At 35.4% G+C, this 16,357-nt stretch overlaps 1 protein-coding gene across 2 annotated transcripts; it reads left to right on the top strand.

Moving 5' to 3' along the window:
* The first annotated feature begins 11,397 nt into the window (after window positions 1-11,397).
* Window positions 11,398-15,876, top strand: LOC110912785 (WEB family protein At2g40480). 2 transcript variants are annotated; one of them, XM_022157592.2, is made up of 3 exons: window positions 11,398-11,789; window positions 13,695-14,538; window positions 15,166-15,876. In XM_022157592.2, the coding sequence occupies exons 1-3, from the start codon at window positions 11,418-11,420 to the stop codon at window positions 15,663-15,665; spliced, it is 1,716 nt and encodes a 571-aa protein (XP_022013284.1). In that variant the 5' UTR covers window positions 11,398-11,417; the 3' UTR covers window positions 15,666-15,876. The 2 variants fall into 2 exon arrangements, with proteins under 2 accessions (XP_022013284.1, XP_035839551.1); XM_035983658.1 differs by lacking the exon at window positions 11,398-11,789 and adding an exon at window positions 12,888-13,586.
* Window positions 15,877-16,357: the final 481 nt, after the last annotated feature.

Below are 16,357 nucleotides of genomic sequence, written 5' to 3'. Positions count from 1 at the left end.
CATGTGTCTAACATATCAAACCAAGAAAACGCAACTTGCTCATGACATAACCAAAGTTTCAGTAGAGGCGGGTCGTTAATCCTATAGCGCTACATATGTCACGGTTTGGATCGTACGAAGTTAATGATAAGTTCAACACATAAGAATCACCCAAATTTAAAGTATCAAGCCATCACATATACAAGCATGTTATAGGAATGTTCATGTGTTTAGACAAAAGTTCATGTGTAAGTTTCAATAGGTAAACATGTTACACCCCAAAAGTGGTAAAAGTAAAAAGGGGAAAAATGCGAGTATACTCACGGTTTGCAAGTCTTTAAACTTGAGAATCCGAGAGCAAGTTGGTGGATGGATTAGTTTGGAGCACCTTGTCCTTCTACACGGGAAAACAAAGGTGTGTGAGTTTGGCGTATAACGGAAGATTATAGATTCGGAGTTTTTAAAATATATAGAAAGTAACATAGGTGAAAATAATCATCTTGTACACATAACTCTTGTTCTTGACACTATTGAAACTCAAAAGAGTTGGTATGATTTCATGGATTCTAAGATCCATTAGAGTCGTAACAAGGGCATGGTCATAGATGATGTAACGTCCACTTAACAAATAACTATTAAGTCATCATCAAGTCTTAGTTACTTAGATGTATACATATAGAATAACTTAGATATTATATAGTTTACAAGTCTTATGATTCAAGCATGAGGTAGGAGATTAATGTCTCCATTTAGGTACCTCTTTGTGTCATAGAATACATACATGAGGTAGGAAGAACAAGCTTCCATTTAGGCACCTCTATTGTTCACCACTACACTTGTTGTTATAAACAACAAGGAGGGTCATGAACATACAAGTATTAAGGTAATAACAACAACTAATCTATAGAAAAACATCAAGTAATGAGTGGATTCTTATGAAGGATAGCCTAGGCTAAACCAACCATCACACATACATCGAGTTTCACACTTGAACACTACTTGTGGGTAAAACCCTAATTAAAACAGAAAGTTTGTGAGGTTTTAACCTCTGATTTAAGTGTCTCAACCATGTTTTTAAGCTTAACCAACCATAAGAGAGGTTGTAAGCATTAGGACATTGGTGTGAGATGTGTTAGACACAAGTTGGATAAGAAATAACATGTTGTTGATTAATAGTAAACAAAACAGAAAGTTTTAGTCCATTTTAGGGCAAATCCAAGCATGATTCTTCCAAGGAAAAACCAAGGATTCAAACCCAAGGACATAACAAAGCAATAGGAAGAAGAACCAAGTGATTTGGTTAAGAAATAAGCAAGTTACACTCACTTTAGTGAAGTTACAAGAATCTGTCCAAAACTCAGATTTACTGCAGATTGAGAGTGAATTTGTGAAGATTAGAGAGTTGTGAAAGTGTCAAATGGGTTGGAGAAGGTGGGTATTTATAATGGAGGAGTTAGAAGATGATTGGAGGTGATTAGAGGTGGATTAAAGGTGATTGGGTGAGGTTGGAGAGTTGGATTTCGTGCATGCAGCTCAAAGAAACACACCTTCTGCCGAAACAAGGGCGTCGCGTGACGTCTAGGACCCTCGCGTCACGCGGCGGGTAGGGGTCTTCCAACTTTCGTTTTGTTACACTTTAGTCCCTGAAGTTTGTATTTGATCCTCTTAGGTACAATCTTGAGAGTTTAGGGACTTGTTTTGATACAAAAGCATAGTATAAGGTGTAGTTAAGCATGATAATCAAAACCAAAGTATGTTTAAGCGTATAAATGTCATAACCAAGTATCGTTCTCGTTCAAAACACGTTCAATGCATAAGTTTAGATTAATTACAAGTTTCGCACATAGTTTCCAAGAATAACGATTAAACATCGATTGATTCACCAAATCGAACATACGAGCATACATAGAGTGTGTATAACATAAATGTAATAAAATACAAGCTTCATTAATGATCCAAGTCTCGGTTTGATGATGATTACAAAGAAAGGAACGATTACAAGAATACAAAGTTTCCAAAAATAGAAATACAAGCAAAACTTTCTATAAATGGAAAGTACAAAAGAGCCGGGCGTTACAGTCTCCCCTCCTTTAGGAAATTTCGTCCCGAAATTTAGGAAGACGTAGGGAAAAGATGAGGTCTCGTCAAGGATAATCGAATATAATGCGTTTGTGAGTTGTCTAAGGTTGTAATAGGTCTAAATGGTCTGTAAAACACTGAATTTCTCATAGCACGTTTTATGAAATTTTGGTAACATGGTGAAAACACTTATATATAGGAAGTACCAGCGGCGTATCCACCATGTTTTGACCATGTGACGTCCGTTTCGTATCCGGTGTCATGTTACGTTCCGTGTCTTACCATACACAATAGTACACTCTATGGTTCTCATACGACTATCACTATAATCCCGTGTGCACCCGCGATTACATTGATCGTCACATGATCCGCATAACTTGTACTAGTTGCGTATGAATTAAGGTATAATTAAATTCCGAAAATAAGATTGCGTGTATAGAGATATAGCATATAAGCACGCTTGTGTTCCAAATAGCATGAGCATAGTATAAGTTTGAATATGAGTACGCATGTGAGCATAAATACCAAAACGTATGCCACGAGTAAAAGTATAAGCATGGCGTGTATGAAAATGAGTATATATGTGAGTATAACTATGAATTTAAGTATAAACATAATGGTATTGGTATGAGGAAAATATATGGATGTGAATATAAGTTTAAGCATAGTTGTATAGGTACAAGTACCAGTAGGATACATGAGTATAAACATGAATGTGAATATTAGCGTAAACGTAATAGTATAAATGTGAGTGTAAGTATAATCGTATTAATATGAATATAAACTTGGACATAAGTATAATGTAAATGTATAACTTAGGAACACGAGTATAATATAAGACGTATGGATATAGATATGATTATGACAATTAACATAAATGTGTAAATATAAATATAGGTGTAGACATAAGATGTAGAAATACGAATATGGATATGAGTGTAATAAGCAATAATTTTGTATGTGGTATTAATCGTAATATACGAATTTAAGCACGTAAAAGGCCGAGATGTTTTGAGTATAAAAACAAAATGAGGGGTATATGCGAATTTGTCGTGAGATATAAACCAAAACACGTAAGATAGTATGCATGCATAGTTGTTTGAGCAAAGCGTGAAGTTTAGTTAAAATCAAAATAGATTGAGTTGACATGTAATATAGAATCTAGTTCATAAATGTAAAGAGGGTATAAAATATCTATTGGTTATGTGTGTTATACTTTGTGAAAGAAAGGAAATGCTACTCTTGCTTTAAAAAGGATTTACATTCATTGAAGATGGTTGGTTCTTATGAAGTTTCCTTGCCCACACATTTTAAATTAAATTGACGTATTGAATAATGGTTGGAAAGGTTCTAGAAGTAAATAAGTTTGCATCGTCTCGCATTAAAGAAGAAATTCGAAGCTTAGAGATTTTTGCGACAACGTCGATTCTTAAGAAAAGGATTTTGGTATACGATCTTGGTGATTGGTGAAAAAGCGTTTTTAATAAAACATTTTACTGATTTTGAAAGAAATTTTAGTAAATGATTGAATAACATTGGTAGTATTTTATAGGTGTGCGGGAAAAGTTGATTTGATTCCTAATTGAAAATAGAAGATCTCTAGTTTAAGGATATAAGATGAGCCTTTTTCAATAGTTACATTGGATACAAAATTTCGTGGGCAATGGATTTATTAAACCAACTAGGTTGATAAGTAGCATTTCGTAATTTTTGAAAATCGAGGCATAAGCGTTTATGGTAAAGGTTAAGAATTTTGTGTGTATGAGCAAAAAAAAATATATATATATATATATATATATTGTAGGATAAGGAATTCGTTCATATAAACAATGCATGCTGAAATAAATAGAGATTTGCCTAATGATAAAAGATTTAGATATAAACGTGATCATGTTTACGTAATATAGTCTATTAAGGAAAATATTGGTAACGATCACCTAGGTAAGGGAATCACCCTTAATACGTTGGCGAGGCCGTTGTAAGATGAGAAAATAAATGGAGTTAGTCGTCAAGGTAAGGAAATCACTCCCATCTTGATGATATGTCTCCATTTATTATTACAAGGGGTATAAATAAAATTATGTGAAATCATGCATGTAAATAACGTATAAATGTACGATAAAGTATTTGTACGATATATGCGTAGAAAATGAAATCTCAAAAATAATTTGAATTCGAAAAGAGGGAATAGGTGAGACTTGATCATAATGCTTGTTTAAGAAAACGAAATTGATTACATAGCATAAAGGGTCACATAGCATAAAAATTTGATTCACATAGCATAAAAGTTTAAACGTCTTATATAGCATAGTCATGAATTCCACATAGCATAATATGAATAAACGAAAGCATTGTAAATTTAGTTTGTTCACGAGGGATTATTATTGTTGGTGATTGCGATAACGTGCGAAATGATTAAAACGACATTTGGAAATGAATGAACGTTCAAGTATAAGAATCACATATAAATTGAGATACATAAAAGAGAGGCTCAATAAAACATAGGATTGTTTCGGGTAGAGAAACGTCGACAATTCCAAAGTGGGTCGAAAGTCCGTTCGATTTAGAGATATTGTGCTTTGGCCTATAAGTAAGATACTCTCGTCGAGAAGCGATTAACGATATCTCACCCTTCCGGTTACTACACATCTCTAAATGATTGGGACATTCGGGACTTTGGCGAGAATAAAAATCAAGGAATGGGACTTAATCGACAAGATGCGGGTTTCACCCCTAACTTGACGATTTCGTACCCTAAATGTGGTTGGTACTTGTCGGCCAAAATAAAATTTTGACACTTTGACAAGGGTCCACTAGAGTTGAAATGGAAATTACCATTAAGTTGTGGGTGTCACTCCTAGCTTAATGGTGAAATTTCGTGCAAAAATAGATTAAAGGTAGAGTGAGAGTCGTTTACCAAATTGTGGGTTTCACGCCTATTTTGGTAAAGTTGTCTCGTTGATGTCACAAGAGTATAAAATAGCATAAGTGTATTCGTGTTAGCCTTAGGAAAGGCATATAATTTTAATAACAAGAAGTGTAGCTAGGAAGCACGTAAGGTAGAGTACAAATGTTTTAAACAACAAATAAGAGACAAAGTTCCTAAAACTATAGACTAGGGCAAAAGCATGGCAATTTTCCTAATTCCCTATAGTTATGGCTCTAATACCAATCTGTCACACCCCAACCAATGGCGGAAACATCGGGATGAGACGAAGTGTGAAGATTGCTCGAGACATCATAACGCTATTTGTGACAATAATTTAATAATCCAAATTTCATTTCCAAACTTCAAGTAGTCATTGATACAAGATCCAAATAACAACAAGTTTAATCAAAATAACAAATCAACATAACCAAAATTCGATACAACATATTAAACCTAACGTCTAAAGTGTGTATCTAGGCATCGTGCTACCTCTTTCATTTCATCATCATCAACCTGTAACATGTTTAAAATACAATTCAATGCAAAAGCAAAGGCGAGTATACAAGTTTGGTACATACATAGCATAAGATAAAAGTGTGAACAATTCCTCATAGCAAGCATGCGATTCAAGATAAACATTAAGTATGGCATGTGTCTAACATATCAAACCAAGAAAACGCAACTTGCTCATGACATAGCCAAAGTTTCAGTAGAGGCGGGTCGTTAATCCTATAGCGCTACATATGTCACGGTTTGGCTCGTACGAAGTTAATGATAAGTTCAACACATAAGAATCACCCAAATTTAAAGTATCAAGCCATCACATATAGAAGCATGTTATGGGAATGTTAATGTGTTTAGACAAAAGTTCATGTGTAAGTTTCAATAGGTAAACATGTTACACCCCAAAAGTGGTAAAAGTAAAAAGGGGAAAAATGCGAGTATACTCACGGTTTTCAAGTCTTTAAACTTGAGAATCCGAGAGCAAGTTGGTGGATGGATTAGTTTGGAGCACCTTGTCCTTCTACACGGGAAAACAAAGGTGTGTGAGTTTGGCGTATAACGGAAGATTATAGATTCGGAGTTTTTAAAATATATAGAAAGTAACATAGGTGAAAATAATCATCTTGTACACATAACTCTTGTTCTTGACACTATTGAAACTCAAAAGAGTTGGTATGATTTCATGGATTCTAAGATCCATTAGAGTCGTAACAAGGGCATGGTCATAGATGATGTAACGTCCACTTAACAAATAACTATTAAGTCATCATCAAGTCTTAGTTACTTAGATGTATACATATAGAATAACTTAGATATTATATAGTTTACAAGTCTTATGATTCAAGCATGAGGTAGGAGATTAATGTCTCCATTTAGGTACCTCTTTGTGTCATAGAATACATACATGAGGTAGGAAGAACAAGCTTCCATTTAGGCACCTCTATTGTTCACCACTACACTTGTTGTTATAAACAACAAGGAGGGTCATGAACATACAAGTATTAAGGTAATAACAACAACTAATCTATAGAAAAACATCAAGTAATGAGTGGATTCTTATGAAGGATAGCCTAGGCTAAACCAACCATCACACATACATCGAGTTTCACACTTGAACACTACTTGTGGGTAAAACCCTAATTAAAACAGAAAGTTTGTGAGGTTTTAACCTCTGATTTAAGTGTCTCAACCATGTTTTTAAGCTTAACCAACCATAAGAGAGGTTGTAAGCATTAGGACATTGGTGTGAGATGTGTTAGACACAAGTTGGATAAGAAATAACATGTTGTTGATTAATAGTAAACAAAACAGAAAGTTTTAGTCCATTTTAGGGCAAATCCAAGCATGATTCTTCCAAGGAAAAACCAAGGATTCAAACCCAAGGACATAACAAAGCAATAGGAAGAAGAACCAAGTGATTTGGTTAAGAAATAAGCAAGTTACACTCACTTTAGTGAAGTTACAAGAATCTGTCCAAAACTCAGATTTACTGCAGATTGAGAGTGAATTTGTGAAGATTAGAGAGTTGTGAAAGTGTCAAATGGGTTGGAGAAGGTGGGTATTTATAATGGAGGAGTTAGAAGATGATTGGAGGTGATTAGAGGTGGATTAAAGGTGATTGGGTGAGGTTGGAGAGTTGGATTTCGTGCATGCAGCTCAAAGAAACACACCTTCTGCCGAAACAAGGGCGTCGCGTGACGTCTAGGACCCTCGCGTCACGCGGCGGGTAGGGGTCTTCCAACTTTCGTTTTGTTACACTTTAGTCCCTGAAGTTTGTATTTGATCCTCTTAGGTACAATCTTGAGAGTTTAGGGACTTGTTTTGATACAAAAGCATAGTATAAGGTGTAGTTAAGCATGATAATCAAAACCAAAGTATGTTTAAGCGTATAAATGTCATAACCAAGTATCGTTCTCGTTCAAAACACGTTCAATGCATAAGTTTAGATTAATTACAAGTTTCGCACATAGTTTCCAAGAATAACGATTAAACATCGATTGATTCACCAAATCGAACATACGAGCATACATAGAGTGTGTATAACATAAATGTAATAAAATACAAGCTTCATTAATGATCCAAGTCTCGGTTTGATGATGATTACAAAGAAAGGAACGATTACAAGAATACAAAGTTTCCAAAAATAGAAATACAAGCAAAACTTTCTATAAATGGAAAGTACAAAAGAGCCGGGCGTTACATTAGGGTTTTACGCGGCCCGCGTAAACCCTCATATATCTTTTACGCGGCCCGCGTGGCCGCCCAGTCTACGAGTAGGTTTGATTGGTCACGAGTAGGTCCCTCCGTTAGTCAACACGTGGCCCCGTCATACTTATCCGGTCAACCCCAAGTTGACGCGGCCCGCGAAAGACATGGCTGGTCTTTTACGCGGCCCGCCTGAGACCCAAAAATTCTGTTTTTCTTGATTTTTGATATGGTTTAGGGTTTCAGGGTCCGGGTTTATAATTACGGATATAATTTAGGAAGTTTTGAGAGTCCTTACAATATCTTTGTCATCCGCAACCAAGTAGTGGGTCATATGACTACAATTTAAGTGTAATGTGTAACGTATTGTGAGTCTCGATTTTAAACATTATAAAGTAGAGTAAAGAAAACATTTGCTGTTAAAGAAAATCTTAATTTTATACAATGCATCATTGTGTAATAAACTTACATAGATGTGTACATTTCTTTAGGCTCACTTGTGGTATGCACATATAATGTATATATGTTTGGACACTCGAGGGGGGAAAAGTGAAAGTGCACTAATTTTAAAGTTATTTTACTAAATTCGTGAAAATAACGTTAAAAGATGAGGATGGTTAATCATGCATCATGCAGTGGCGTTGATAGCCGAAAGACAAAAGGGTACATACACTAATCGGCCTTTGTCCCGATTGTTGAGTGTTATATGCCTTGTGTCAAAGGCTTGATGCAAAACTACTATCGAGTCGGAGTCTCACTGGAAGCAGTCTCTCTGTTCCTACGGGGTAAAGGTAAGATTGTCTACATCTTACCCTTCTCAGACCCTACATTAGCGTTGCTATTGATGTAATTTACTAAGTATGATGATGTTGATGATGATGATGATGATGATGATGATGGTGAGATGTGTAGATGATGATGATGGTGAGATGATAATGATGGTGAGATGTGTAGATGATGATGATGGTGAGATGTGTACTTCTCTTAATTTTGAAATCCTGGCCCACGATTCTTTGTATATATTAATCTATAGAGTTAACTTTTGTTTTGCTTTCTGTGGTTTGGTAATTTTAACAGTTTTGCTTCAATAATTTAAAAATAGTCATTTTCCTCCCTGATCTTTCGAGTTTGTCGCCAGTTTGCTCTCTGGCTCTAACTCAGTTAAAACGTTCAATTAAAAGTAGGGGTATTTCGATAGTTTACTCCCTGGCTCTAACTCAATTAAAACGTTTAGTTAAAAGTCGCGGTAGTCGTGGTCGGCAGGTGGTAGTTGCAGGTGGTGGTGGATAGGGGTGGCCGGTAGAAAGAGTGGTTGGAAAGATGGGTGATCAAAAAGAATTACTTATATACATGTAAATAAACAAGTTATAGGTTTATTTAGGTTAAAAGACTTACATACCCTTGCTTTTATCTATAAAATTACCAAAACACCCTTCTAGTTAGTGGATTTTTTGGATGGAGTTAGAGGCGGGGAACAAAATGACGATAAGTTAGAAAAATCAAGAAGGAAAATGGCTATTTTTAAACTATTGAGCCAAAACCGTTAAAATGACCAAATTATATGGAGCAAAATGGAAGTTAACAATAATCTATAACATTGTAAGGAATAGTAACTATCTCTTATTGGTTTTTTTCATGGTAAACTTAAGGTTTTCTATTTTTATAATAAAAAAATGATTTTTAAAGTTTTGCCATAGAAGTTAAATAAGTTAGTTTTTTTTTTATTAGTTTTTGTTTTATGTTTTTTCTTGGATTTGGTCTTCGTTCGATTGCTACTTAGATAGTCTTTGGTGGTCATATTTAGTCCATCATGTCCCCACAACGCTGGTAGCACGGTTTTACGCCCTCAACTCGCAACGTGAGAGACTTAAGACTAGTTTCAAATTAAACTACATGGTTATGTACTTGAATTATACGTAGTTGATCATGTGTTTTGAGTCAATTCAACAAAGTTGATGTTTTTTACATACCAATTCATCAACACTATAAAAGAATATTTTTGGGTGATATTCAAGTATCAGAATTGGTAAATAGTCAAAATTAAATCTAGAGCGGCTTTTGATTAAATAAAGAAAAATCTAAACTAATCAATTATTAGCTCTCATTAATTAGAATCATCAATTTTGAATGATAATTGAATTATTGGAATGGCTAATTACATATTTTGAAGAAAATGAAGTAAAACTGATCCAAAACAAAAATTTTGTTATTTTGTTGAAAAAGGTTTAGAAATTATAAAACTCATGTTAGTGCTTTTGGTGATAAACCCCAGGTTGAAAAAGGTGTCTTTTGAAATGAAAAATACATGATAAATTGTATAAAACTTTTAGAAACCAAAACAACAATAAATTGGTCAACTAGAATTAGATTGTCGAAATCACTAGTAAGACTATACAGAATGGACGTGAAAAATTGGCGTGGAAGCCAGTCCACGCCGTGCACACCACCCCGGACATGGCATGGGGGGGGGGGGTAGTGTGGGCGCGAGTTTTTTCTACCGGTGTGGAGGGCTTTTGTTTTGTGCTGTAGAGGCTCTTGATTGGTGTGTATAGTTTTGGTTGGTTTTGATTCGTTGATGTTTGTTTTATTTTTAATTTTTTATAACGTCACTTTCATGACTTTTTCACTCTATGTTTTTTACCACGCCTCTCTGCTGACATGGCTGACACATAACGCTTCATGCCCCTCCATTCCGTATGTTCTAAAGGTGTGATAGAGCAACTTGAAATAGGTCTCCAAAGTGAAATTCACAAGATATACATGAACTTTCATTTCCATAATAAAATTTACTAACATATATAGTGATTTAATTTATGTGATATGCGCCATTGAGTGAAAGTGTGATCATGCTTGTATTATAGCTAACTTATTTCCAGCCTAAATTGATCATGGAAAATGTTAATTTGTATGTGCTAAAACAACATAACTAAATTGTAATAACATGTTTAAATTATGTACCCTATATGTCAAAAAAAAATGTTGGTCCACCTTTCTATTGGAGCTCTACATTATGTACATGTTGAATGCTTTTTGTTACATGCCTAACCCTTACCTCATATCAATGGGTCCTACGTTATTTATAGGATTCTCTATATCGCGTAGTAAATCCTACCTTGGTATACGTCATCATTGAATTATCACAACGAGGCCATCTACAGTCTAGAGACACCCATCAAACTCACTTCGCCCTCACCTCACCTCATAAACTTCACTACTCTCTCTCCTCTCCTACATGTCGCACATTCTCTCTCTCCTCCCAAAAATATTCAATGCCTGTCACAAACAGTGCATAGCCAGTGACCTTCCAATCTCTTTCCCTACCACGTTTGCAGTAACCCTCCCTCCCTCTTTCATTCTTCTCACATCCGTCTCCGTAGCAACTAACTCCATGTTTTATATTATTTACAAATTCTTAAACCCAAAATCTTATTGGAATCAAGAACACAACGAATTCGATAGTGTGTGATAAATGAATGAGAGAATAACAATGTGGATAACAACTGAGAGATTAGATTGTCGAAATGATCCATTCCATTCTCTCGTCTATTCCATTGTTTCATCCATCCCCGTCATCATTTACGACAAACCTTTGGAATATTTGCATGTATTTTAAACAAAAGATTTCATAAAAAGAAAAGGGTATATGTATGTATATACAAAAGTGGTCAGGCAACAAACAACTTTGAACGCGTATCTTTAGCTTTTGTCCCTCCACTATTCCATGCTTTCCCTTTTTCCCCTATACACACACACACAAAAACACTCAATTTACCGACGCTTAACCCACTATTATCACTGGGACCAGCTTACAATCCCAACACTATTATTACCACCTTCTTCTTATTCTTCTTCTTTCATCATTCTCATTCTCATTTTCATCATCAATAACCATTGCCATTGCTTCCTCTTAAACATGGCAGAAATGCTTCCATCGTCCGTTGTTTCGGACAATTTGGGTTCAGAGACCGCGAAGCTGATGAACCCAAGGGTTGAGATTGATACGTCGCCGCCTTTTGGGTCGGTTAAGGAGGCGGTGACGCGGTTTGGTGGAAGTGGTTCGTGGATCCCCCTTCATATCCTTCGACTCGCCGGTGTTAGTTTCTCTTTTTTTTTTTTTCTTTTTTTTTTCTCAACGGCGAATTTCTTTTAAGCCAATTGTTTGTGTGACTTGAGTTGTTTTGAGAAACATATAGTTTTGAATTATGTCGTTTTGCCAACAATAATACATTCAAAAAAAATGTCCGTACAAGTAATGTCTTATTTTAAAACATTCCCCTATAAAAATATCTTAAACTAAAACATCCCCTATAATTAATGTCTTATTCTAAAACATTTCATGCTGGTCGGTTTTAGATTTTAACGGTATGGTTCACGATTTAACACTTTTAACTGTTTATTTCATTTCATTTCATTTCGGTTTGGGATTTGTAACCAACCGCGGTATAACTTTTACTGTTTGCATATAACTTTTATCATAAACCGTTTTTGTCACTTCAAAATTTTACTAGAAAATAATGATTTTGATAAGAAAAAGTTGGTTCAACCTTTTCTTCAAGCCAGTAAAACCGGTGAGTCGGTCATCGCACCTAAACCGGCCGGTTTGGTTTGTGGTAAAACCGTAGTTAAGGATTTGATACTTGTTAGGATTTGATAAAAGAAAAAGTGTGTAAGTCGTATATTAAATTCGTTTGTAATAAAATAGATAAATATAAAACTTCCAAGTATTTTATGTAAAATATTTTTTTTAACGGTCAACAAATCAATCCCAAGCAATCTCAGCGCACCCACTGGACAATTTATGTAAAATACTTCATACTAAATTTTAAACTGAGATAATACGGTCGCATATAACTTTTAAATTAAGATAATATGGTCGCATACAGAATTTTTTTAACCACTAAACCAAAGTAACAATATCAAGTTGTATTAAATTTTGAAATGGCTTGTCTTGGATTGTAAATAACCAAACATTTAGTGAATTATTTGATTGAAATATGGTTTATGTTCATATGTGTATAGAGAATAAAAATTTATGTTTGTTTAGTTAAATGAGTAAACACGGAAGATTTTTCGTTCGTTTACGTATATGATTTTTTTTTATATAGTAGCTATATATGAATAAAACATATAGGAACGTAGATTTCATTAGTGTTTTTAAATTAAACACTGTTTTGGTAGGTTATAATTTATTTATTTTCTGTTTGTTCATGTATGTTTATTTTTGTTTGTTCACTGTCAAGAATAAACACATTTTTCTTAATAAACGAATACAAACAAAAAAATTTGTCCTTAAACAGACCAACAAACCCGCTCATACTCATTCGGTTTGTACTTTGTAGGCCTATTTGTACCTATTATAGTACATTTTAGCTTTAGAAGAGCTTGGTGTTTGCAAAAGCCTTAAAGGAATATTAAACTTTACAAAGTTAAGCATGAGTGTTCTTTTATATAATTAAAGTAAGTAGAGGACCATTAAACACATAACCAATATTGATTAGAGAACTATGACAAAACGGTATGAACATTTGTACTTATTGCTTTAGTTATAATAATTAACGTTGTTATTTAACAGCATAACCACTAGCTGGTAAGTGTGTACGTAGTTCTCGCAATTCTCTATTTAATATTGGTTCTGTATTGCCAATGACCTCTAGCTCAAGTGGTAGGAGAATTTGAATTCTTCTTTGAAGACTCAAGTTCAATTCTCATTTGGTGCAAAAAAAGGAGTGCTGCACTGGTGGGCAGTGATAGGAGATTCAGGGAAACCTGGGTTCGATCCTTGAGCCAAACAGGGTTTTACTGGTAATTTACCGTCGTGCCTACGGGCGGGTGGGTTACCGGGTTTTCCCCGGAATTGGTTCTGTATTGAACGTGCCTAAGTTATATATGTGTATGTTTTATAACTATTAACATTTTCTAGACCTTTTACAAGTATATATGTTGTTAACTTGTTATATGCTTTATAACTCTTTAGTCTAATAAAATTTGTGTTAAACAGCATGATCTTGGAGAAATTGACATGGAAACAGTAGAGAAACAAGCAGCAGAGTTAGAAAAAGAACTAATCATAAAAGAACAAGAAACACTAGAGGTACTAAGAGAACTAGAGTCAGCAAAAGGTGTAATGGAAGGATTAAAACTCAACATCATGAAAGAAGTCTCATCAATCCTCAATCTAAATCCAGATTCAGGAACAACTGTGACATCTTCCGACAAGTCAACCGCGAGTTTGACCTTGTGTTCGGTCCCATTGCCACCCGCGATCATCTTGTCCGAGCTAAAAGAAGCAAAGTCAAAGCTAAATAGAACAACCAATGATCTTGCTATGATTCGCGCTTCGGTTGAAACTTTGAACAAAAAGATGAGGACCCATAAAGTGAATTTGGCCGAAAATGGAGACACGAAATGTGTGATCAAAGAATCGATTGATGTGTCGAATAATGGGTCCCACAAACCGACGTTTGAAGCAGAACAGTTTAGAAGAATGGAAGAGGCTGCACAATATGAGGTGATAAAGGCAACATCCGAGATTGAACACACGAAAATGAGTATAAAGATGGTGGAAATGAGGTTGTTTGCGGCTAAAAAGATGGAAGAAGCGGCAAGAGCTATGGAAGCTGTGGCTTGTGCGGAGAGTAGGCCGTTGGTTCGCGAAGGAATAACGCTTTCGTATGAAGAGTATTGTGAACTTACTCAAAAGGCGCGAAAAGCCGAAGATGTATCTAAGAAAAATGATTATCATAGGAAGGATGCTAATCTTTCTACAATGGCGTTTCTAAAGAACTCGATGGATCACACGGATGATGCCAAATTTAGACGAAAAACCCTTGGAGAGGCTTTAGGTAATACTAGGGCGTTGGCGGGTTGACAGGTTTCGGGCTGGTGGGTTGAATTGCTCAACCTAAACATAACCCATAAATTTATTCGAATAAAAAACATGAACCCCGAACCTGTGTGCAACCCAAAACACGACCGTTTAACCCATTTATCTAACTGAATCAAATAGGTTGGTGGGTTGTAGTTAATGGGTTAAACGGGCCGTAAATGGGCTGGGGGTTGACAGGTTTAGGGCAAGTGGGTTGGCGGGTTGAATTGTTCAAACCTAACACAATCCATATATTTATTCTTGTAAAAAAATCAGCCCTAGTCCGGACACACTTAAATTTGTGTAACCCATGCACGGCCCGTTTAATCAACTTATCTAAATGTGTCAGATCGGTTGACGGGTTGTAATAAATGGGTTAAACGGGTTGTCTGGTTGACATGTTTAATTAACTAAATGTGTGAGATGGGTTGACGGGTTGTAATAAATGGGTTAAACGGGTTGGCTGGTTGACATGTTTAATTAAGCGTGTTAAACATGTGAACCTGAAAAGACACTCTTTATTGACCAACTCAACCCAAACACGACCTGTTTTAAACATGTCATATATGACACCGTCTTAACTAACATGTTCCTTTAAAAACAGGGACCAAAACGGACACTGCAAACGAAAGAAATCTTGAATCCAAAGCCGGGTTTCCCCCACGAAAACCAGAAACTCATAATCACCCAAAAACCCGAAGCTCAAACCCTTTTCATGGCCATGTGCCTAGACGGTTTGAGCCATTGATTGGGGACTATCCAAGCATGATCAACAAAGAATCAAGGCCGGTGTTGAGAACAAGCGTCTCAATTGGTGACATATTAAGCCGAAAACTGATCCTACAAGATAATATAATCGTTCGTGATGATGTTGAAAGTCAAACCCAAAGAGACGATCCATCTTTAACCGAAATGCTTCGCGATCAAAGTGGTCTTATATTTCATGATTCTAGCAAAACAAACAAAGAAGGTAGAATTGATAAGCAGTTTTTTAGTCAGAGGAAGAAGTTTGGTTTCATTCATGTGTCACTACCTTTGACCAAACATAACAAGAAAAAATCAAATCCACAAACTCCCCAACCATTAAACATGAGGTACCCTTAGTATATGATTTTTCTTGATTTTTTTTTTTGGGTTTTCGCTTGGGTTGTGGTTGATTTTGTTGTCGTAGATGGTTTACGAGGCGTGTGTGACGCGTAGTTTTTACTTGGTTAATGGTTGTTGGGTTGAAATAATTTATAGTGTGTTATATAGGATATAACTTTGTTTTGATGATTGTAATCTAGATGAATATGTTATGTTATTGATTCTATTACATGGAAGTGCATTCTACCAAAGTTAGCTATACCATTATTGTTGCTAAACAAACCCATGTATCAATTAGCCACGATACCAAAACTAAGCCACACATTTAAATCGCCATATATGACCAAATATATAATTAATGTAATGAAATATTCTTAACTTGGAAATTATATCGAAATAGAAGGTAAACGAGCAACAAGTTGCACCGCTACCTCTTTTTTAATAGCAAAAGACAAGCTACGTCAATACCCATATCATTGCCGGTCATCTCATCCACCATCTACCAGCTCCTACACAACCCTACCAAATATCAATGAAACTTACAAGTTTGTTAAATTAGTAAAAAATAAGTTTAACCCACTACATAATTATAATACACGTGAAACATTTTGGCGAAATTAACCCTTTTAAAAAAAGGGAACTGGATTTTAATAGTCCTACCTTAAGATGGTTGGCCAAAAGTAATCCCACCGTCAAATATCGCCATTGAT

Source organism: Helianthus annuus, chromosome 15 (assembly GCF_002127325.2).
Source record: "Helianthus annuus cultivar XRQ/B chromosome 15, HanXRQr2.0-SUNRISE, whole genome shotgun sequence".
In the NCBI taxonomy this organism is placed as follows: Eukaryota; Viridiplantae; Streptophyta; class Magnoliopsida; order Asterales; family Asteraceae; genus Helianthus; species Helianthus annuus.
Note: the sequence above shows the minus strand (reverse complement) of the source record. Positions and strands in the feature narration are given on the sequence as shown.

Excerpts from the sequence above, each read along its gene's own strand:
- LOC110912785 (XM_022157592.2), top strand. The coding sequence starts at position 11,418 with ATGCTTTCCCTTTTTCCCCTATACACACACACACAAAAACACTCAATT. Across the intron at positions 11,790-13,694 it reads ATATCCTTCGACTCGCCGGT|CATGATCTTGGAGAAATTGA; the intron begins GTTAGTTTCTCT and ends TGTGTTAAACAG. Across the intron at positions 14,539-15,165 it reads AACCCTTGGAGAGGCTTTAG|GGACCAAAACGGACACTGCA; the intron begins GTAATACTAGGG and ends CTTTAAAAACAG.